The sequence below is a fragment of the Lycorma delicatula genome, chromosome 8 (assembly GCF_047948215.1).
Source record: "Lycorma delicatula isolate Av1 chromosome 8, ASM4794821v1, whole genome shotgun sequence".
NCBI lineage: Eukaryota > Metazoa > Arthropoda > Insecta > Hemiptera > Fulgoridae > Lycorma > Lycorma delicatula.
In genome coordinates, this window is record NC_134462.1 from 57434060 (window position 1) to 57459785 (window position 25726).

Here is a 25726-nt window from a genome sequence, read left to right on the forward strand (position 1 = left end):
TTGAAAGTAAAAAAATCAATGAGTTTTTACATAAAATTTAGATCATGATTAAACAGTTTGTAGATTAATGTATCTTGAGTATGGATTACAACGTTCCATGACAATTAACCTATTTTTGTTTTTATAAGCCCCTTTTCTCTTATTTTTCACATTAAGTGTGAGGGATTTGACAAAATTTTAAAGACTAGGTGCTCTTCCTGATCTTCAAGAGTGAATGTGGTATAAGAATTTGTGGCATAAGAAAAATGCCACACCTGATCAGTGTACAAACTTAAAGTCTTCAAATTAAAGTCAAAGACACTACCTCTCTACCAGAGATTGGCAATATTCTAATAAATAATTTTAAAAATTATACAATATTTACTTACAATAACTTTATAATTAAATGCTGGATTAATTTAACAAGGTACAAGCAGAGAACAAAGAAAGAAAAAGAGAAAGAAACAATGAGAGGGAGAACATGTTATTGAAGAAAAATAAAATAGCTTTTTCTACATTATAAAAAGGGCTGAAAAGGTATACACATAAATACATCTGTAATATCTTACAAAACTACACAATAACATTAAAAAACTAAAATGGACAGAAAATTAAGATTAACATACCCAAGTATAAATAAAATGAGCATCTGACTAGTAGATGTAAGAGACTAAACAATAATTGGTTAATTTAGTTATGTTTCAGACTAGGTTCAGGTTTTAAGAGAATGACAATCTTATACAAAAACCGGATTAATTACTTCAATTATTCTTAAAAATGTGTTATTCATAATTAATTAACTATTTGTTATATATATATATATCAAAGACAGAGGTATAAAAAGTTTACCACCAAGAGTACAGAATTCAATAATGCTTCTTACCTTATGCTTATTATATAGTGCTTTCAAGGCACTATTAATGACACATAATAAAACATATTCTTTTTTAAAAATCACATATTAAAAATTTTTAACTTAAAATTGTAAACAAATAAAAATATGCAGTCATAAAAAATTAAAAATATGTGGCTAGCCACATATAAAAAAAATTTAATCTTTTTAACTTTTATGTTTATATATTTCTTATATGTTTACAATTTTAAGTTTTAAATTTTTAACGTGTGATTTTTAAAAAAGAATTATTTTATTAACTGATGATGAGGGAAACCCTCAAAAGCACTTTTATATAATAGCAAGCATAAGGTAAGAAGCATTATTGAATTCTGTACTCTTGGTAGTAAACTTTTTATACTTTTGTCTTTTGACATAATTAGTACAGAGAGGAATATGGACAAACACAATAACAAAAAAGAATTGATTTTTCTAAGTTAATATATATATCATATCATACAGCTATATTTTGCATATAATTTAAAAATAACTATTCTGTTACATTGATTATAAGTGAAATAAGGATAAGGATGTTCCAAAGGATAAGAAACATCTGAAACTTTTAACAGCGAGAAAATTAAGATACTTTACTAACAAATAACATTTTTCCAGCATTGAAAAAAAAATACAGTATAAAGAAAAAATACTGAATATAAGCTAACATAATTCGTAAACAAAACACTATCATTAAGAATAATAATAAAAATAAATAAGGACTTGAACATCTCAAATATATTTTTATAAAAATTCAAATTTATTAAACTTTTGAATTCCCTTTTTAAATTGTCTTTTCAGGTGATTTAACAATAATGAACAATGAAGATATTACAGCAATTATGTTATCTATAGACATTTTATCTATTTACAGTTATTTATTGGTTGATGTTTCCAAGAAAAGCATTCTTTTTTATAAAAAGAAAAAATATATATATATATACAGATGATAGTGATAAGTTTAAGAATCGCTGTTAAAGAGATCAAGCTTTATAACAGTGAAACATTCATTAAGATAAAACCAAAATAACGATACAATAGTCAAATATATTCCAGAAAAGGACGGGTGAAGTAATAGCAGGAAATTATGGAGGGAATCAAAAACAATCTACAGTCCTAATAAAACGTTTTGACTAGCTGTTTAAGAAGGGAAGTTATGGATCCGTAACTTATTAAAATCTGATTTATTATTACATAATAAATTAGTTTACTTAATAATTAATCTATAACTAATTAAAAAGTTAAAAATTTCTTCAACTTTTTGTTGAACTGCCTGGTGTCTGTGATGATGATGATGCTGATACCGATGTGGAAGAACAAGTAGCACTAATAGCCACATGAGATTTATTCTGGGATTTTTTCTGACTTTTTGCTTCAATGCGTGTTTTAATCTTCTCAATCATCTCATCCAATTCATCCTAAACAAATTTTTAAGAATTTCTACATAAAATGAAAATCAGGAATAAAAAAGAAGGAAAACCATTCCTTAACGAAAAAACTAATTTATATATATATATATATATATATATATATATATATGTTAGAGAATAATCTACAGTAAAGCATGCTAGCAGTAGAATATTATTATAATTTTTTAATTAGTAAAGACAAAAAATTGCTGCTTTTAATTTTTTTTATATATGCTCCATTAGTGGTTTAATAACCATTACTACTTAATCATATAATTATATGTTAAATCATTAAATTCAAAATGTGGAAAAGAAACACTTTCCTTATCATTGCATAAAACTGATTATCTACTGTTAATCAGTATTGCAAATGGTTGAAGAGATAAGAACTCATTAGCCATAATCATTATTTGATGGTTTGATTTAAAAATAAGTTAGCAAATGAGTTTCAATCCAGAGAATATAATTTTTCGGTGAGTAATAATCCAGAATACAACTCATACTGAAATTGATGTTGACAGAAACCTAAAAATAAATGGCATACTCATCAGCTAACAACCTCAGATAATGAATAGACTGAAAAAGCTGAAGCACTTACTCAAGAAAATCTACAAATTATTGTAATGAAATTCTATGAAAAAATTGAAATAAGTGTTAAAAGTGTAGAAACAATATAAGATATCATCTCAAATTAATAAAGCAAATGGATAATTATATTCCTTGCTTCTGGCCTTAAAATAAGAAAATAAGTAGTTGATGCCACACTATTTTTGCAGAAATATTAAAAGCATAGAGACAAGATTTTAGTTTCTATAATGAAACATGTGTGTAATACTTCACCTTCAGAGACAAAACAAGTACTTGTTGCAGAAGCAACAAAAACATGAAATAAGTGATATTTCAAGCTTATCGCTAACACACAATGCAAGAACCATACTTTCACCTGTAAAAATAATAGCAAACTTCTTTTGAAATTTGATCATCAATCTACGGGACTTTCTTGATTAAAAAACTTAAAATGAAATGAAACCTACGACATACAGTTACAGAAATCCATATAGATCAGTTAAGCATCATCAGACTGTATCTGTTTGGGATCACTTATGGTATTTTTTGTAGAAAGAAATTTGAGTTAAAGGTCAGACGCTGTAAAAGGATGGGTCAATATGCAATCAAAAGGCTCCATATCCTCTGATTTGTTCATTAAATCATCAAAAGCGTGTCAGATTAGTGTTTTATTACATTTATCTTAAAATAGTACTTCCACAACTGTCAACTGTGTCATTTGCCAAACCATTATCAAAACTATTACACATAAAGTTTTAATTAAAATTAAACTGTTATATGTAATCAGACTTTGGATCTGCCTTGACAGCAAGGAACATTATTAATATATAACAATATGAGTAATTGGTATCTTAATTTTGATTTATGAGTAATTAATTTGTTTGTTGACAATGTAATATTATGATTATGATAAATGTATGGTAAAGTAAGTGTATTGATACACACTATTGTGAGCGTAAAGAGATTCTAAGTGTAAATAGAAAACTATTCAAACACACTCATTAAATAAACTGAAAAAGTCATATACATCATTCATTACGTAAAACAAGATATTTTAAATAATGGAAAAGGACAATTAATTCTTTTAAAGTAAAAACGTGGTAAAATTATGTTTACCATCTTTTATGCTCTAAAGTTATGCAGAATTTTTGTTAAATATTTATAAAATCAAAAACAAATAATATTTATAAAACACAAAACATTTGTTAGCATTTATCTATTTTACAAATTCTTATGATACTTACCATATCATAAGTATAAAGTAATCTACAGTATTTTAGATGTGCAGGCTTTGAAGATAAGAGGTTAATAGCATGAGTGAGACAATAAACTGCTTCTTCATGACTGTTCGTAACCTACAGATATAAAGAATAAATTAAAGTTTATTATAGTGCATTAAATTATAAACATTGTAAATTAAATTAAAATAGTACTTTGGATATAATAATAGATGTTTTAATACCAATTACCTTAAAAAATATACAAGAGGAAAAATGAATCACTTTTAACCTGAAGTTTCTATAATACGTTGTACATTGCAGGGAATAGCTTTTAAAAACTGATGAAGTGAACTAAGAATTAAATCCTACAAAGCCACATTCAATAAACTGATTCCTGCACAAAAACCAACTTTAAACAATGCCAGAAAAATTTTCACTATACGCTATCAGCATTTATCAATAACTCATGACTACTGCAACCATTTAAAATGCTCTTCATTAAGCTGATCGGGTTCTCTGACAAACAAGGTCAAAGTCATAATTTTGTAAGAACTTCATCAACCCACTATTGATAATGATAGGACAGTTCTATATTTGTTGAAGTTTGAAACCCAGAAATTCTTTCCATAATGCATTTCACTCACATTGTCTTATCAATCATCTTTATAAATTATACTTTTTACTGTTCTCTAAAATATTTAACATTATTCTAATAGAAGTTTTAGTTTCCCATTTGGTTTCCAGAACTTTTAGCGACCTGATTTTTTTTTGTCTATTTCTACTTACACTAGATCTGCCTGCACCTACAGACATTTAATTAATCTGATAAAATTAGTGTGATACCAGTTTCAAATATGAATCCATAATAAGTCAAATTAATTGTAACCAAATGGAAATAAAGTACCTTGCATAACAATCAAATAGAATATCTTAACAAGACAATCAGCACAAAAATGAAAATCAGAAATTTTCACTCACTAACTTTCTGAAACATTTGTTTCATTAACATTTTTGTGAAATTCTGTTTTAAAATAATAATCACATCCTTGATACTTGTTTCTGTTATTCTGTGTGATACATAAACTCCAATAGTTATGTACCAGCTTAATGATACTACACATTCAATAACTGGTTTATGCCTGTTCATTACAAATTCTAGTAATAATATGAATCACCACATAAAAAAATGAAAGAAAATAATTTGAAAATATTGTTGGCTACCATTAGAAGTCAGAACCAAAACAACCAAGATGTATAATCTTATGTAGAATGTTCTGCAATGTAAATGCATTATTTTATTATGCTGTTATAATTAAAAGTTAAATTAAATTGCAAATTGCACGTAAAAGTGCACACACAAACACAAATATATAGTAGTAAAACAGAACTTAAGAGACAACAGAACTTAAACACAACTGAAGAGATATCTTGATCCTCAGACCATCTCCAGTGTTAATTTTTAAATTACAACTACTATTGATTTTCAGTTTTTTATTAATATAGGAATAACAATGTTATTTTATGTCTTACGTAATGTTTTACATCTTTTACAATAAAAGATAAACTTAAATATAACAATGTTTTTCTTTCGATTCTTCTGTATCATCCAATTATACAAACAGGAGTCTCATAAGAAAGACAAGCTTCAGGAATGCAGTCAAAATTACACCTATGTGTACTGCATAATTACTTAATTTTTTTAGTTCCTTTTTCATAAAAGTTGATATTTTAAAACAATTATTTTATCATTTACATAATTTTCTATATGCAGAATTTATTTACCTTTTCAAATTTAATGAGTTTCAAATTTTAATAACTTTTCTCAACTCAAAACTTAAAAAGAGGGTTCTAGGTTTTAGTATACACATTATACATTTTAGCTTTTTCAAATTAAATTACGCTAACAAAAAATTTGTCCCATAATTGGCATTCACAGAAATATATACTAGAGTATTAATATATATTTTAATTGAAATTTGAGAAAAATCACTTATCAATCTTAAATGGAAAACATAATTCTTATAAATGTACCATTGTATAAAAACTTTTCTTTACTTTCATATTTAGAATGCATTCCTGAAGTATACAAATTTCCTCATAGGTCATCTGTATATAAAACTTGATTCTTGGCATGATTGGTGCATTAACATAATTATAGATACACAGCAAAGTGTATATCACTAATATTTTAAAGGAAACAAATTAAAGGTGGAGTAAAACTCCAAAAAGGCATTTTCCAGGAATATAAAAAGAAGATACAGGAAATAGGTGAGAACACACTTATGTATGCCATTTAGGCAGGACTCATGAAATATTTAATTAATAATGCATATTATACAAGCATCTAAGTAATAAATTTTTATCTTACTAAAGACAAGAAAAGATTAGCACGGCATATTTCACATTCATAATCACTATCATCATCATGTGCTATTCTTGATTTCCTACGTTTATTTAATGGTAAACGCTCACTAATTGTAAGCCCCAGTTTTTCCAACTCACTTCGATGAACAATCTCATTTTCTTTAATACTCTGTACCATAGGCACTACCTGAAATAATAATATTAATATATAAATAACTTTCAACAGTAATAATATTAGTTTACAGTTTTATTACTCTCATTAAGGTATACAAATTATTTTCATCACAATTATATTTTTAAAATATGCATACTAAATCATTCGATTTATTATCAAGCAATATTCCTATCTCAAGTATCATAAATTATTATATACAAAAAAAAGAAGAGATAAATGAATTCAATTCGTTATGAGAAAAACAAATTACCCAAGTGAAAACAGGATGAGTTTTAAATTCATGGTATGAATTTAAAACTCATCCTTAATTTAAACCTTAAATTTACTCAACCTTAATTTAAAAGCTCAGTTTTTTTTTATACAAATTTAATACATTGATAAATAAATTATATACTTCAAGCTGACCTAACCAGCCAAACATCTAATTTAATATCATAATTTCCACTCTTTGTTTTAAACTGATTCTTTGTTTTTTTAACTATTAAAGTTAATAGATATACCATTAAAAATTCAATGATATATCATAAGTAGTACTTATTTTCATTAGTTCCAGAGTTATAGCCAAATAAAATTTTAATTAATGAAATATTTTGATCTTACAAGAGGAAGGCACATCGGTTTAAATCAGACTTCATCTCCTTTTTTTGTTTTTAATTTAAATATACTGATTTATAATTTATTAACCTCTGATTATAAAAAAAAATTATAATAAATAATAATTCAATAATAAATTTCTGAACATAGTTCCGCTGGTATGTTCTAATAAAATAATTAAAAGAAATTAATAAGCGATATATCCACTTTATCAGCAAATAAGTCCTCGAGATCTTTCAGTTTTTCAAACCACCATCAGAAGTTAAAATATGTATACAGTCATGACTGATTGTATGTTAAAACAGTATACTCTCTTTGAGAATAATCACTCTTCGAGTATACTGTTAACATGCAAATAGTCATGACTGTATATGTATTTTAACTTTTGACTTAACTATAATTTTTTAACTCCTGATGATGGTTTAAAGAAACTGAAAGATTTTGGGGACTTAACACTTACTTTCTGGTAAGGTGGATATGTCACTTATTAATTACTTTTAATTATTTTATGAATTCAATAATAACAATAAAAAAAAAATATGAAAAATTATCAGAAGTTATTAATGAAATAAAATTTTATGTACTTAAAAATGTGTATATATAATTTAATAGGCATACAAGGAAGTCATATGGTGTCCACATAAGATTTTTTAAAATTAAATTTGGTTGTAAAATCAAAATTTCCACACTTATTTTCTTACATACTAATACAGAGAACAATAAATTTTTAATTAATCATTATTGATAATATATAATTGATAAAAATCTTTAAAAATGCAACTATAAACAAAAGTCTCAGTCAGTTGTTACTGACTGAACTAATGACATAATTTAATAAACTAAAGATCTAATTACATAGCATTGCCTCAATAAATTTTCAAATAAATACTATCTCAGTGGTTTTCAATTAAAGTTTTTTTAAATTCCTTTCTAATAAAATTTTACAAATTAGCACTGGCTGTAATGCATTCATCCAATTATAAAAAAAACAACTATTTGTTACGTGTAACTTAATTCACTTAAATGTGTATTAATTTTCTATATTTAGTGATGTTGAACAATCTTGTCTAGATTGTACCCAGAAACCTGGATGGAAACCATGTTTTATTTTATTAATTCCTTAAATAGTTACAAAGTATTTGATAATCTTATTTTTTTTAGAGATGTTCTCTTTTTTCAGAACTAATTCATTAGTCTCTTGCTTTGTCCTGGAGAGAACTTCAGAGAAGCACTTCTTGACAGAAAAATCAGAAATTAATTTTCCTTTATTAGTCATTTTAGAGAAAATTTTACAATGCAAAATTTCATTCTTTGAAACAAAAAGATCATAAATAATCAGTAAAACTTTTCATTAAGTCCAACATCAGCCAAGACATGACTCCTGACCACCTTACTTCCTCACTTGTTTCAGAACCTGTCACCAAACTATAGCAGCATCAATATCACTATATATAGAAATTAGCATAATTTAAAGCTCTTTGATTTAGCCTATCTTGAATTAAATCAAATAAAAATTTTGCACACATGCAAGCAAATAAGTAGAATTTAACTTCCCTTTATTTTATTTCTCAAGAATAAAAAAGGATAAGGAATATTTTAACATAATTATGATACTTTCTTCTATCATACTATAATTGCCAGGAAAGAAAAAATAATTCAATAAGGAATCAGCTGATATATCAAGTGACTAATAGTACAGTACGAGAAAACTTCTGAGTAAAAGTTTTTATTGTTTTGGTTTTGGAACAAATTTATCATTAGAATTACAAACAGCTTATTAAATTACATTAATTTAAATAACCACATATTAATATTTATATCACTATGATTTTTCTTCAAGAGTATTTTGTACTATTCTAGTGCTCTTAGATGGATGTCAAAACATTTATATATTTCATGACATATAAGATTACTAGTGCAGTTGAACATACAAATAATTTTTACAGTGAATATATGTCGTTAAAATAAAATAGCTCTCTAACAGCCATCATGTATATTTTACTTTAATGACATGTATTGTTAAACAGAAAACCTCCAGGAGGGAACTGTAAGTGATTTTCCTACATGGTTATTTTAATTATCTTATAATGTAACACGTCAATAGTTGAATATTTAAATCAATTTACTGAATTCAGATTAGATAAAATAATTTTTACAAATAACTATTAATGTTACCAATCTATTGATACATACATTCACCAACCATGTTAGAAATTCAATGAAAAACAAAATAACAATTTAAAAAAATTAATTTAGGTGAACAATAACATGTTCAGAAAAATTCAGAAATTTACTTTTTCTATACCTTTTTACAGTGTACATACTTAATATACAAACGCACATGCATACTGAAATTTAAAAATTACCTGTAACAGTACATCAACATGAGATCTTGTATCATTAGCAATGCTGAACAATAATCTCTCTAATGAGAACATTGAAGGTTCACTACTGTCACTGATGTCCTATAAATAAGAAAAAAATAAATGATATTTAAATTTCATTAATAAAAAAAAAAATTCGTTACTAGGTATAATTAACTTTTTCAGTACTACTATTTCAAAAAATGTAATGCATACAAATACACATATTAAGTTATAGGTGTGTGGACTATTTTTTTCTTCTGATAATGATTGATTCATCTTTTTTTTAGATGACTGCCCAAAAAGGAGCGAGCGTATTGTATTCAGGGTGTATGTATATACGAGGTGCGACAATAAAGTAATGAGACTGATGTGAAAAAAAATGTTGCTTACCGTTTTAGTCATGTTTAGTGTTGTCTCCTTCAAAGTATTTCCCCTCTGATTGCACACACTTATTCTAGCGCTTCTGCCATTGATTGTAACATTTCTGGAACTCATCTTCTGTAATATCCTCCAAGACCCTCGTCACAGCTTTTTGGACATCTTGTGTTGTTTGAAAATGGTGTCCCTTGACTGCCATTTTGACTCTTGGAAATAGAAAAAAGTCGCACGGTACGATATCTGGTGGCTGTGGTAGTACTGAAATTTGTTTTGAGGTTAAAAATTGCTGTACTGACAGAGCAGTAAGGGATGGTGCATTATCATGATGGAGAATCCAATTAGCAGCAGTGTTGGCACGGACACAAAGAACTTGTTTACGAAGTCTTTCTAAAATTTCTTTGTAGAAATATTGGTTAACTGTTTGTCCAGGAAGCACCCACTCTTTATGAACAATTCCCTTGGAATCGAAGAAGCACACAAGCGTGCATTTCATTTTTGACTTTGACATGCAAGCTTTTTTTGGTCTGGGTGATCCCTTTGAGCACCATTGCGAACTTAGGCGTTTTGTCTCTGGATCGTATTGAAAAAACCAACCTTCATCACCAGTGATAACTCAACAAATCTGGATTGATTTCCATTTGCTCTAACAGATCGGCTGCCACATTTTTTCGTTTTTCTCGCTGTTGATGTGTGAGATTTTTGGGGTCCATTTTTGCACAAATCTTTCTCATACCAAGATCTTCAATTAATATTAGACGTACCGTTTCTCGATTGATGTTGAGTTCTTCTGCAATCATTTTCACGGATAATCTTCGATCAGATCGTACGATTTCACGCACCCTGGTCAAGTTGACATCTGTCCGTGAGGTTGATGGTCGTCCACTGCAGTCTTCATCTTCAACATTCATTCAGCCTTCACTAAAAATTTTATGCCACCAAAAAACTTGAGCTCTTGACATAACCTCTTCTCCAAAAGCCTTCTGAAGCTTACCATAAAGCTTCAGAATTATCGTCGTGTTTTCACCCAATTTAACGCAAAAAGAAATGGCATACCGCTGCGCAATATTTTGCGGTTTCATTTCTGTGACAAGAGACACAAACACGAGTTCACTTATTACATACAGCACAACTCACGACTGAGCAGTTGCATCAATGTGCCGCTTGGACTAGAAGTAGCTTATAGACCAAGGTCAAAGATGGTGTGCCTTCGCAAGCTGCAGGGTTGCCACATCTTGCAAAGAAAAATCAGTCTCATTACTTTATTGTCGCACCTCGTTTGTTCCACCACAGCAACTTAATGTCTGAACCGATTTAGATGTATAACCCAATGTTGAGATCCTTATATTACTGGAAGTGTCATATATATATTGTATACAAGTCAACTTGATCCAGTCAAGTACAGAATTAAATAAGGTAAAATGACACTTACCTTATTTTTTCATAATGTGTACAATAGTACTTTCATGGCAATCCACATTATCAGTTGTAATTCTTCTTTATAAAATGTTTATTACCAAATTACATATTAAACTCAAAATGATAATTAAAAAATATAATATGTAAAACTTATTATATAAGATTTAAAAATTAAATTAACATTAAAAAGTTAAAACTTTCAAAATTACAATTGAAGGGTTTGGTGGATGAAGGGGTTAAGTAAATTTTTTTGAAAATATGAGGTAATTCAGTGGATGAAGGTCTACCTAAGTGTTATGTGGTAAAGTCACAACAACGTAAAAAAAGCCAGAAACAGTGATATGAAAAAGATGAAGGAGCTATGTAACATTGCTACTCTATGGCCATGGAGGATGGAGTCATGTGCCCATAACTTCTTTCAGTAGGGACTGTGCTTGCAGCTGTTACATAACCCTTTCATCCATACAAGAGCTTATTGTTTGGTAAAGTTGCTTGATTTCATTACCTGTCATTTTTTCAGTTTTATATCAGTTTAACATAAATAATTATCTTTTGTAATGCAATTATGAGTTCTAGAGGAAAAGTGTTACTTAATTTAGCTTTTCAAGGGCTAAATAATGATAAAACTTTAGATATGTTGACAACTAACTCAACAGAAGAAACTAACCTACAAGAAACACAGATTTCACTTAAAACTTCAGTTACTGAAGAAAAAAATAATTATGGTAAGTAATCGTTTTAAAATATATATAATTCATTTTAAGGCAGATAAACTAGATCAAATATTATAAACTTGGAAATATATTAACCTAAAATTTAGGTTTATATGTATCATGTTAATTATGTATGTTAAACTAAGATTTAGGTTATTCGAAAATAAATTTTATGCATTTATTGATATTGAAAATTAAATAAAATTAAACAGTATTTTGAAAATTGTACTTATTATGTATTAAGAATATTTGTCTATTTCATAAAGTATATTAAGAAAAAAATGGGTTATAAAATATAAGAACTAAGATAAGATACAGTACAAAAACTAAAAATGAACTCAATATAAAATAATAGTTTCTTTAAATGAGTTGCACTTCATTTTCATATTTCTACAATGAATTAAAAAAGTTATACTGAGGTTATTAAAGTCTTGCAGTTAGATTTGTTTGCTTGAATATAAACATTTTTACTGTTCGACCAACAAACAAAGGATCGTGCTATACATTTCCTTACCATCATTCCTCCTTATGATACAATCCTTATGATACAATAGACTTCCTAAATTTGAAGAAAAAGTTTATACTACACCTTATAAGTTCAGGCCTACATTTTATGTTTTTTAATCAAAGATTACTTTCCATAAAATGGTTCTAATCTACTTAATTTTTTTTCAGATTGTGAATAGCACAATAACAACAATATTTTTGGAGACGACTCAAGCGATCTGTATGAGCCAGATTATGATAAACTCAGTAACAGTGACTTACACCTAAGCCACAATGATGGATCTAACGACGCATTATTAAATGAGTCTGCTCTTAAAAGAGAAGATCTTCCCTCCAGTCCAAATAAAAAAAAAAACATTTTTTATGAAAACCTCCTGAAAAAGAAATCCTAGTGAATGGAAGAAGAAGAAAACAGCAATTAGATGAAAAGAGAGGGAAAGCTATGTTTCTTATAAAGAAAACATTGCTTCAGAGAAAACCATAAAACTTGGAATCTTATGACACAATAATTGCCACTTAAAGTGTACAGATAATTTTGACAAAGAAAAGCGGAAATCTATTTTGAAATCTTTTTATGAAATAAATTTTAATGCTAAAAATGCATTGTTGTTTAATAATATTGAAAAAGTCCCCATAAAGAGAACCAGAAAAGGTGCTGTTAAACATAAGTCGATGTCATATAAGTACGTGGTCGTATCAGAAGGTAAAGGAATACCTATGTGCAAAACAGCTTTGGTTAACTTATACCAAACAAGCAGGTAAAAGATACAAATTATACAAAACAAGATCAATTCTGGTGCAGCAGCTCCTCCTTCTAACAAGAGGGGTAAGCACAATGTAAGACCACACAAAATTAATGAAGACATTAAGGAGTCTGTCATTGAACATACATCTAAATTTCCAGCAGAGGAGTCACATTATTCCTGAAACTGCAACATACACAAAAAATATCTCTCCCCACTTTTATCTATATCAAAAATGCACAAAGTTTTCATAGAAGAATGAACGTTAAATAAGCTCCCTGAGAAGTTTCGTAACTTGAGACTCAAGTTATTACCGTCATGTTTTTGTTACACACTTCAATTTATCTTTTGGTGAATTTAGATCTGATACATGTAGTACATGTGATGCAGGAAAGGGAGATGAGAAGCATACAGAGAACTACCATGCTGTTTTTGAAGCAACGATATGAAGCAGTGATAGAAATCTGGCTGAGTTGGATAGCAAAGTTGCTTATTTAATGGTTGACTTGCAGCAAACTATGCCTTTACCACGCCTAAACACGTCGAAGGCGTTTTATTTTCGTCAAGCTTGGTTTTATGACTTAGGTATACATATAGCGACTAAAGAGAGTTCTAAGGCCATATTTTATACATAGACCAAGGACAAGGTAAACCGAGGTAGTTCTGAGATTCTAAGCTCATTGCTTACAACCTTTAAATTTGATGAGCAGCTGAAAGGTAAACAGCATATTGGATTTCTTAAGGATAGGCGATTCAGGGTGTTATCACTGCATGTTTAGACACTTAAGACTCTGACTCAAAATGATGTACCCAATTATTTTGATTTTTTTTTCATCACAGGTTAAAATCCTGTCCAAAAATGCATCACCTTCGTTATTGAAACAATTTTTGAGTTTGTGAAATTTCTCGGCTTTGTGATGGGAACCCACCTTGCACAAATCTTACAGAAGTTCAGTTCGTTTTGAATGATGGAATGAGTCGTGCCAACACTTACTTGATATTTTTTCAGGAATTTGTTCAACTCTTACTTCTTGGATAAGTGAATCAATATGAGAATCTAACGCAGAGGTCGTCACTGCTACCGGACGCCCGGAGCAGTGCTCGTCAGTCATGCATTTGCAGCCACTTTTAATCTTTTCCACTCACGTGTAAAAACTCGCATGGTTTACGCAACTACTGCCATATTGTTTATTCATTCGAGAAAATATTTCTGACGGCTGTACACTTTCTGAAAGTAAAATTCAGATCACAGAATGCTGTTCTTCAAAAGTACTTTCTTCGAGTGTACAAGCCATCATAACTAAGACTTTAGAGGTTATATTTACATAAATATTAATGGAAATGCTGACTAACACTCTTTTCAAGGTTGCCAACTAAAACTTACAGAAGTTTCAACAATAGAAAGTTAAGAAGTTTAAGACACTTCATGTCACTGAAATATTGTGGCAAAGAGATACAGAAAATGTAGGTGCAACTGAAAAGAGTAAAAAGAAAAAAATGAAAATATAGTGGATTAAGTTTTTTTTATACTTTAAAAACGAAATAATAGTGGGCTATTCTTTCTAAGAACCTAATTTTTTAATATCTAGATACTAGACATGTTCAATATTTTCACCTATCACTATTATTTATTCTAATTTTTGTCCTTAAATAGTCTTTACCCTCTAGATTTCATTGCATTTGCATAAGATTTAATCTTGATTCTCTTACTGCAGAACTTATGAACCTAGAATTTGTTGTCATTTTTAAAAAGCTTTTTTTTTATTTCTCTTCAGTCTGAATTTTGAGACATTAAAGGTATCCCATGAAACAAATAACTTACTCCATGGAATTGACATAGCTAAGAAAGATAAAACTACTCATTTTGTAGCTTCATTGTCATGAAGTCAACCTACTGTGAACTCTGCTAACTCAATTTATAATATTTTATGTTTTGAGGTAGAAAAACTTAAATATACTTAAAATATAATTACTAAAAAAACTTATTTAAAATAAAAGATATTCTGTTTGAAATACAAGAATAGTAAATGTTAAACAATACTGTAACTTGTAGCACTTTATAATATGGTGCTCAGCTAAAGCAGAAGTTGCATTTAACTTGATAAGAAAATTAATAAACAGAATTTACCTTAAATATCTGTTGTGCAGTACTCAGCCATGAAGGATGTGCAAAATATACGCTTTCAGAAACAAGATACCCAGTACAAATGGATGATGTAAAAGCTTTCGGAAACACAAGGATAAACTGACCAGGCTCTTGGACAGTACGACATATTGATATACCTCTTTTGACGAGTAAATTTGGTGGTATCATAGCAGTATCGGATGCTAACCAAATGGTTTTATCACGACAAAGATTAGGTACCAATTCCATGACCACCTCTCGGAATGCATTACTAGATTCATCTGGTATACTGTACCTAAAAAAATTTAATATCCAGTTAGTGTTTCTTAATTAAATAGGAAAAAATCATTAATAATATAAATGAAAAAATAATTTTATACATTGAATACAAGATTCTTGGACAAAAAGTAATTCACAAGAACTAGATGTTTTTGAGGCATTTAAAAAAAAAATTAATATACTTTAATTTTATTTTCAATTGATAAACTATATGTCAATTGACATAATGAAAAACAATTTAATATAGTTTTTAACATTTTTAAAATTACTTACTTACTTATATTAAGTTGTGAAAAATTGAAAATACAGAAGAAAATTACAAAAAGAACTTTTGAAATTTTTTGATCATACACAAATAAAATAATCGTTTCTGTTATTACTGATGTGGATATGAAGTGATACAGTTGTGGATTACTGATACAGTTGTGAGACCAATAATACTTAACTGCACAACACAAACATGAAGAATTCATGTACATCACAAAAACGTCTGCACATCATGCAATTTCACAGTTGCATATTAATCCATACACATTTTTTTAACCTATTTGATTTTTTTTTTTAAATCTATTAGCAACAAATAAGTAATAATCAAGGAAAGCAGTAAAAAACATACAAATGAGTTTACATTTCATAAATTGCAATAATATTTCCACTGCATTTGTTTAAACTGCCAGAGGGATTGGTTTTTACATATTCATATAACATTTAAAAAAAATTCAAATAACTGATTAACATATTGACCACTGTGATAGTAGAATTTAATAGTAAATGAAATTTAAACCACCAAAAATACAGTAAATAGATAAGTTAAACTTACCACATTAATTCCAAAAAAAGATTTTCAAGGGATCCTACAATTTCAGTTGGTATTTAATTCCATAATTACATTAAAATAAGTTGTTTTTATATTTTATGAATTTTGAAATTGTTGAAACTGTTACTGTTTTATCAATTCTGAAATTTATATAGACAAATATGCAAATTCTGCTGTCTATAACAATTTCACATTGTCCATACATCATATATATATATATATATATATATATATATATATATATATATATATATATGAATTATATATATATATATATATATATATAAATTTATATTTAATAGATCAACCCAAGTACAGAATAACTGAAATTGGATGACATACATTATTTCATTATATAAGCAGAAGCGCTTTTGCAAACTAAATTTGCATCATCAGCTGCATTAACATATTTTGTTAAATTTTTTAACTAATTAGATTTCATTAAAAACTTTTAAATTAAATTTTAATTTACTTTATCATACTTTAAACGCTTATACAAAAATTAAAAAAAAAAACTTTTATTTATTTTAAAAATGTTAAATTATAATCAAAACAAAATATAAAATTGTTTAGAAATTATAAAGATTAATCAATTAAAATTAAGTTAAAAAATTAAAATGTAAAAATTTTACATATGTGAACAATATGACGCCAATATAAACAAATAAATAAAAATAAAAATAAAGACAAATAATAAAATATTAAAATCTTTTAAAGTAAAATCAAAAAGTAAAGTAAATATGCTAGTTGTTTCACTGAATTTACTTTAATAACCAGATTGGAAGATCAATTTCTTAACATTATTATCAAAACAGATAGTGGGACTATCTACCGCAGCCTTTTATAATACATATAATATATATTATATTATATAACATATAATACAGCTAATTATATCATATAAACTTATTTAGCCACTCTTCAAAGTAAAGAATTAAAGAACACCCTTATACTACTTTTTTTCCGTTAAAGCGCTTTCAGGCCTAAACCCACCTTCAGTAATTTTTAAAAAAATTTTATTTTTTACATTTATACATTAGAATACATATGATGCATTAAAATTTTTAGAACAAATATTTTTCAGTGAATAATTTTTTTTTAAATTTAAAATGTTATAATATTGAAGATTTCCTTTAACATGTTGTCAATATGTTAATATGGTACTGTACTGATTATCTGATTTATTTAAAACTTCTTATTAATGTATTACCAACTTAAATAATATTTATAAGAATGTCCCCATCAAATTCTGTTTGCAGATTCATTAGGTTGAATTTACGTTTATATAAATTCTTTCTAAAATTTCTAATTTTTTATTATTACTTTTGTGTTCAATGTTTTACTTTCTTAATTATTTCCCTAACTAGATATATTATGTTTATTAATTATTAAATGGTCTACTGCATTTGAGAAACCTATTTTATTATTTTTAAATGTTCATTAAATCTATCTTTAAATGACCTATTTGTTGTTCAAATATATATTTTTTCATAATTATTGCATTTTAATTTATAAATACCAGAAGAATTGTATTTATTTTTTACTATTCTATTATAATATTTTTAATTTTTATTATATGGTTATCAGGTTTATATTTTTTCATTATAAGCTTTAATTAAGTTTTCTATAATTTTATTTGTATAAGAGTAATTTATATAAATATTATTTTCATTTTCATTTATGGGTTTTAATGATGTTTATTTAATTGAAGTATTTGGAATAATATTTTTTATATATATATTATCAATCAATGAGGTATCATATCCATTCTTTATATTATTTATTTCAATAGACAACTCTTGTTCGTCATTTATGTATTTTATTGCTCTATTTATCATACTTTTAAAAATATTAGTTTTTTAAGACCAAGGATGACTGGAATTTTTGTTTATAATAATTTTGTTGAGGTAGGTTTTTTATATACTCCAGTTATTATTTGAAATTACATAAAGAAGGTATCTGTATGAGAACATTAATCAATTTCAAAATTGGTCCCAGTTATATAATTACTAAAATTATTGATAAACTAATTAGATCAAAAATTAATTTAGAATATAAATATAATATAAAAAACCGATTATGAGTTGATTTATAAATTAAATATATTAAATATAAATAATAAAACAAAAATGATAAGCTTCTATATAACCAACACGTACCTCAGTATTCCCATTGATATAAAATACAAATTAATAAATACAGGTGAAGACCAAAAATTTATAAATAGTATAATAATAATTAGAAATATTTGTAAACAAAATTATTTTGAATTTCATGGTACATGTTATACACAAGAAAATACGTTACCTATGGGTTTTCCTTTATCTGCAGTAATGTCAAGAATTTATTTACAAAAATTTGAAAATAAAATTGTCTATGGTATAAATCATGTACATAAAATTTTATTGTGGGTCAGATACATACATAATCTTTTCGTTATACTGAACCAAGTATAAATAACGAACATGAAATAATTTTAAATAAATTAAATTCTTTTCATGAAACATTAAAATTTACATAAATACAGCATAATAAAAAAATCAAATATTTAGATGTAAATATTAAAATAAATGAAAACAATCAAATTTTTAACTGGAGTATAAAAAAACCCGCCTCAAAATTATTATAAAATGGAATTCCAGCTATCCTTGGTCTCATAAAATTAATATATGTAAAAACATGATAAATAGAGCAATAAAATAGACAAATGATAAATAAGACTTGTATATTGAAGTAAATGATATAAAGAATATAGCTATAAAGAATGGATATGATACCTCATTGATCGATCATATATATAAAAAATATAATTCCAAATACTTAAATAAAATAAACATAGCTACATTAAAACCCATAAATGAAAATGAAAACAACAAAAATATTTATATAAATTACTCTTATACAAATAAAATGATAGAAAACTTAATTAATGCTTATAATGATAAAAAATATAAACCTGCTTATAAACCTGATTATCATATAATAAAAATTAAAAATATTACAATAGAATAGTAAAAAATAAATACAATTCTTCTGGTATTTATAAATTAAAATGCAATAATTATGAAAAACTATATATTTGAACAACAAATAGGTCATTTAAAGATAGATTTAATGAACATTTAAAAATAATAAAATAGGTTTCTCAAATGCAGTAGACCATTTAATAATTAATAAACATAATATAACTAGTTAGGAGAATAATTTGGAAATAATTAAGAAAGTAAACATTGAACACAAAAGTAATAATAAAAAATTAGAAATTTTAGAAAGAATTTATATAAACGTAAATTCAACCTAATGAATCTGCAAACAGAATTTGATGGAGATATTCTTATAATATTATTTAAGTTGGTAATATATGATAAGAAATTTTAAATAAAGCAGATAATCAGTACAGTACTAAATTAACATATGGACAACATGTTAAAGGAAATCTTCAATATTATAACATTTTAAATTTAAAAAAAAACTTATTCACTGAAAAATATTTGTTCTAAAAATTTTAATGCATCATATATATTCTAAAGTATAAATGAAAAAAAGAAAATTTTTTTAAAAATTACTGAAGGTGGGTTTAAGGAAATTTTTAAAGTTATAACGTTTAAAATTAAAAAAAAAAAATTATTGACAACAAATATTTGTTCTAAAAATTTTAATGTATCCTAATGTGTAAACTTAAAAAATAAATTTTTTAAAAAAATTACTGAAGATGGGCTTGAGCCTGAAAGTTGAAAGTGCTTTAATGAAAAAAAAGTAAGGTAAGAGTGTTCTTTAATCTGTACTTTGTGGAGCGGCTGAATAAGTTTATATTATATAATTAGCTAGAATTTATGTACAGAGGATATATGGACTATAAAAAAAAAAATAATTTAAATAAATTAATAACATATAATATATAAATATAATGCAGCTAATGATGTGAATTAAGTTCACAAAACCGCTTCTGCTTAAGTAATGAAATAAGGTAAGTCATCCTATTTCAATTATTCTGTACTTGAGTTGATCTATTAAATATAAATTAATTTCTATTGGTACAGAGGAGTATGGTTATTAAAAGAATTAATTAAAAAAAATAAATATGTGAGTATAATATTCATAATGCCAGTTAGGAACTGATATACCTAAAAACATTTTTAAATTAAAATTAATGTAATAAAAAAATGGCAAAAAGATACCATATTTTGCTAGCACCAGTATGTAGATATTCGATCCAAGGTAACCCATGAGGATCTCTGTACCAGCAACAAGCAGTAAATACCATTCCAACATGCAATGTAGGCACTGTCACACCTGTAATAAAGATCAGACATGTAACTACTATTTAGCACTTCATTAAAATTAATGTAAAAATATATAAGTAAAAGTTCAATACAATCTTTATTTACTTGAAATCAGCCTAATCAAATTAAAAGTAACTAATTTAAATATCAATTTAGTAGAGGCCTGAAATAGCAGTTCAAAGTACTGTGGATTTGGATGTAATGAAGGTGAAAGGATGTACCTGTACAAAAAAATACCTTAGTTTTTTAAATAAAATTTTTACTTTTGAAAGTTGAGTTAAAAAAATTAAAATTCTGCTGAACGATCCTGCAGAACAATTTTACCATTAGACTCACCCTCACCACACCCTCTAGTTGACCATGACCACTGCATTCCAAAGGATTTTGCAGAAGTAACGGGACATGAAATTAATAGTGTACTTTAATTAACGACTTCAAAAAAATCTTCACTTGTCAGAAATGCTTAAAACCTAGGGATGCTGAAATATGATTTTAGTCTAAATCATGCATTCTGGGTGGAAAGTCTTGAGTTCAGAATACAAAATGTTGCAAAAGCAGAAAGCATATTCAGTGGAAGATAAACTGAGAATTATCAATCAAGTAAAAAATGGGAAAACCAAAACAAATTTATCACGTGATTGTGGTGTCCCAGAAGGAACAATTGGAGATGGATGAAGGAGGAACGTAAACTTCAAACTTTTGTGGATACAGTTGAAAATCAGACTGCAAAGAAAAAGAAAATCTTAATGAATGCTTATACAAGTGGTTCTTAATGAAACAAAGTGAAAGGGAACAGTTGCATGGGAAATCATTACTCCAACTGCAATTCAGAACTGCTAGAAGAAATATTCCATGAAGAATCTGTAACCAGCAGAAATTGTTCAGTTGAGAAATTCACAAACAGCGAGATCCGGTCCACAGGTAGTTTCTGCATTGTGAAATCATGATGACGATTTGAATAACTGGGTAAATATTGACAACAGTGAGCCAATTTCAGAGTGCACATCTGATAAAGATATAATCGATGCTGTTCACAACAAAAATGAGAATGAAAAAGATGATGGAGAAAATAATATAGTGGTGAAAATTACTTAGAAGCTGTATGTTGATATAGTTATGAGAAAATACTGAATTTCAGATCTCTATCATAAACCGTTTCGTTTTTACAGCCCTTCATCAAATGGCAAATTTTGGCTTGTGGCAGTAGTGTTAAGTCAATATAACTTAATCATTTATTAAGGTAAAATGATGCACTGTTCCTATTTTAAAGCTTATTTGATGCTCTCTGATATGATATACAAGTCTATGTTTACATAAATTTTTACTTCAAGGTCACTACCACTTTTTACTATGAATTTCAGAAAAAAAAGGTTTTCAATTTTTTAATAAAAATGTACGTTAGTTGTCATTATACTACAAAACAGTATATAAGAAAGTACTGGGACTGCTTTGGGATCAGGAGATAAAAATAAAATGTGTATCAATGTTTTAGCAAAAATTACTTTTTTTTAAATTTCTAATTAGTCTTATAACAAGACTTGAATATTGATGTATGAGGTTGAAAATCATTACACTTTATGCTTAAAAGTAAATTAAGTTAATAATTTTAAGTAAAACAATAAATCTCATAAATTTTTAATTTATGATATTTATTTTTAATTTTTTGTTTCATTTGAAACAAATATAAAATTCATATTTTTAATATTTGACTGAGCTCAATCTTAAAGCTGAATGACTGTTGTTATTTGATCTTGGTATGGGCATTGTAAACTTGCTTTTGATGATAATCTTTTAAGAATACCACCAAGACCATCACATGCACTCTTCCCATGTGATGTGGCAAAGAAGTGCCGTTCTGCCTCGACAACAAAATTATCCTTATATGATAAATTCACAAACTTTTTATGATTTTTATATTGTGCTGCTGAACCATCTGAGAAGTAAATTAGTTTATTCACAATATTATACTTTTCTTTTAAAAAGTGAATTACTTTTTACTGAAAAAGGTGAATTGATAATGTGTGATGCTTAAGACAATCAGACATAACAACTAAATTATCAATTAAAGTGTTTGCAAATTCTTAGCTTTTAAAATAAATATCGAAAGGATGAATTGTAGCCTGTTGATTGTTCTAGTGAAACTCTTGGGCTTCATCTTGTAGCACAAATGAATAATTTTCAGTCACACAGTGTAATAAAGGTTCTGGGTTCAGTTACAATTTTAAAATTTTTTAAGTAGTTTGATTGCTGAGAAGCAAGAATTGAATGGGGAACAAGAATTGATAATTTTTCAACAAACATCTAAATAAAATCTTCTGTGTTCGTCTCAGAACTGTTTCAAAACTTGAACGATCAATTTATATCTATTGCTTAAAAGTTATTTTGTCCATAAAATTTTCAATAAATATTGACTCAAATATTTTTAAAATTGTCAGAATCTGGACAATTCTTACACTCACCAAAATAACAAATTTCTTGAGGTGGATTACAAATAATTTGTGTTGCACAGTATTTATAAGTGAAATAATTGCTGCACTCTTTTGTTAAATAATTTAATTTACATCCTTCAAACATTAATTTCATGTACTAATAGATCACACACACACACACACCCTATGAGTTCCTCTGCCAGCTCCTGCTAAAACACAATTTTTAGGACGTAAAGCAGCAGAGGTAGAAAACCCAATTTTAATACCAGTATAAGTTTTGGAAACTGCTTATGTATCTCATTCAGATTAGCCACAACTAGTCTTTTTTGAATTTGAATGTTTCCACCAGATGATTTGATTGTGATACAGTTTTTTGCCTGGCATTACATGTATTACATCATCTGATTTATAAAATGCCTGAATACATCCAACTACATTTTGATCCAGACACTTTCTAGTTTTAGGGTTTGGTGATAACAGAATCCCTTGTTCTTTAACTAGTTGTTTTGCCTGTCGTATCATGTAATTAGTGGTTCCTGGGAATCCATCTTGCATTTTTTTGATGCTCCAATTTCATGGAAGAATAAGAACTATTTTAAGATTTCTATCTGTTCAAAAATTAAATTTTTCTTTTTTAACTGTACCAAGATTTCGCTATCAGGTTCAATTTGAGATGAAATGTTAGAGTTTTTACTAGCTACATTGAACATATTATCCCTCATTGATGACTCAAGTTTTGCAATCATTGTGGCAGAGTATGTTTTCTCTTTCAATCTTTTAGATTTTACAAGCAATTCTCCAATATTCACTAGACTCTCATTGAACCAGTCTAATGGTTCAATGAGAGTCAGAAAAGGCTTCTTCACCATCATCTGCTTCTTCTTCTGAAGCTTTTACTAATTGAGACAAGTTTTTTCTGACACTTATCATAAATCTTCCTATCACTTTCTAAACTTGGATTTTTTCCCGTCATCCATGGTAACACTTTACTCTTATTAACATACATAACACTTTAACATACATACATAACATACATACATTATTACATTTACATACATTAACATACATTACTACAAACATACATACATTAACATACATTATTACATTTACATACATATTAACATACATACATAACACTTTATTCTTATTAACATTATTATGACCAACTTCTTGAAGTGTACTGTAAAAATTTGTCATACTTCAAAAGATAACTAGCTTTAAAAACAATCAATGAACAAACACTGAATGTCTTGACTACAGCGCAGGCATATTTATACAGTGCTCATGTTTTCTTACATCATGTTATTCCACAAATAAATAATTTATTTAAATAAATTAAATATTTTAGGTCACATTTAATATTATTTACACTAAAACAATGGACAAAGACTACGACTAAACTGATGATGTAGTAAGCTTCAATACATTTTGTCTTTCAATTTGTATTAATTACACTGAGTCGTCACATTCAGTCATCATCATCATCATTGGTCATTCAATTGAGTTGAAATATACTATTTCTTATTACTAGACAAAACAAGTGAGCAATATATCACCTTATTACTTTTACTTTCTTTTTGTAAGACATTGTATTTGATTTTGCACGTTCAGCTAACAAAAATATAAGCATTTACCACCTCAAAACCCCACAAAAGATTTTTTTTGTTAAAACATTGATACATTTTTTTCTCTTGATCCCAATGCAGTTCCAGTTTCAAATTTTCACAGCTACTTTACAATATAATGATGAATAAAAAATATTTTTCATAAAACAATTGAAGACCTGTTTTTTCTGAAATTCAAGGTGAAAAGTCAAACCTTGAAATAAAGATTTATGTAAACATAGGCTTGTTTATCACATGAAAAAGCATAAAATAAGCTTTAAAATGAGACCAAGTTTATCATTCTACCTAAATAAATAACAAAGTCATGTTGACCTAACACCACTGCTGCAAGTTAAAATTTGCCATTATCCAGCAAATTTGAAGGGCTCTAAAAACAAATGGTTAATGATAGAAATCTGAAATTCAGTATTTTCTTATAACTCTATCAACAGTTAATTCATACCAAACTTCATGAAAATCCCAGTCGATCGGGTTATGAATGGCTATACATTGTTGATATGATACGAAATGACTCCCGTGTCACATGATTTCTAATCTATTTTATCTCTAACTGCAGAAGGATACTACTTTTTACACAAATTGACACCTAATCAAATTTATTTCTGTTTTGTTTGTATTTACAGATAAACAAAATCTGGTAATTAAACATGTTATTGTTGTTAAGAGTGGGGCAGTAATAATAATGATTTAGGAAAAAATAAAATACATTAAGATGTGACAACTTTTGATATGGCAGTACTAATACTAAAAAGCTTATAACACTCAAATAATGTTGGTGTAGCACTGTCACAAAAAGTAAAAACAAATCATGAAGTAAATGTCAATAAAAAAGGTGGTGTGGAACCAATTCA

General features: G+C 27.1%; 1 protein-coding gene across 2 annotated transcripts in view; it reads right to left on the reverse strand.

Moving 5' to 3' along the window:
• Positions 1-1107: 1107 nt before the first annotated feature.
• Positions 1108-25726, reverse strand: part of Jarid2 (Jumonji, AT rich interactive domain 2) — an 84856-nt gene continuing 60237 nt past the window's right edge. For both annotated transcript variants that reach the window (XM_075373884.1, XM_075373885.1), the window contains exons 17-22: positions 20717-20831; positions 15446-15737; positions 9561-9659; positions 6430-6612; positions 4086-4196; positions 1108-2283 (exon numbers count right to left, since the gene is read on the reverse strand). In XM_075373884.1, coding sequence (XP_075229999.1) covers positions 2119-2283; positions 4086-4196; positions 6430-6612; positions 9561-9659; positions 15446-15737; positions 20717-20831 — 965 coding nt within the window. In that variant the 3' untranslated portion in view covers positions 1108-2118. The remainder of the gene's footprint in view (positions 2284-4085; positions 4197-6429; positions 6613-9560; positions 9660-15445; positions 15738-20716; positions 20832-25726) is intronic.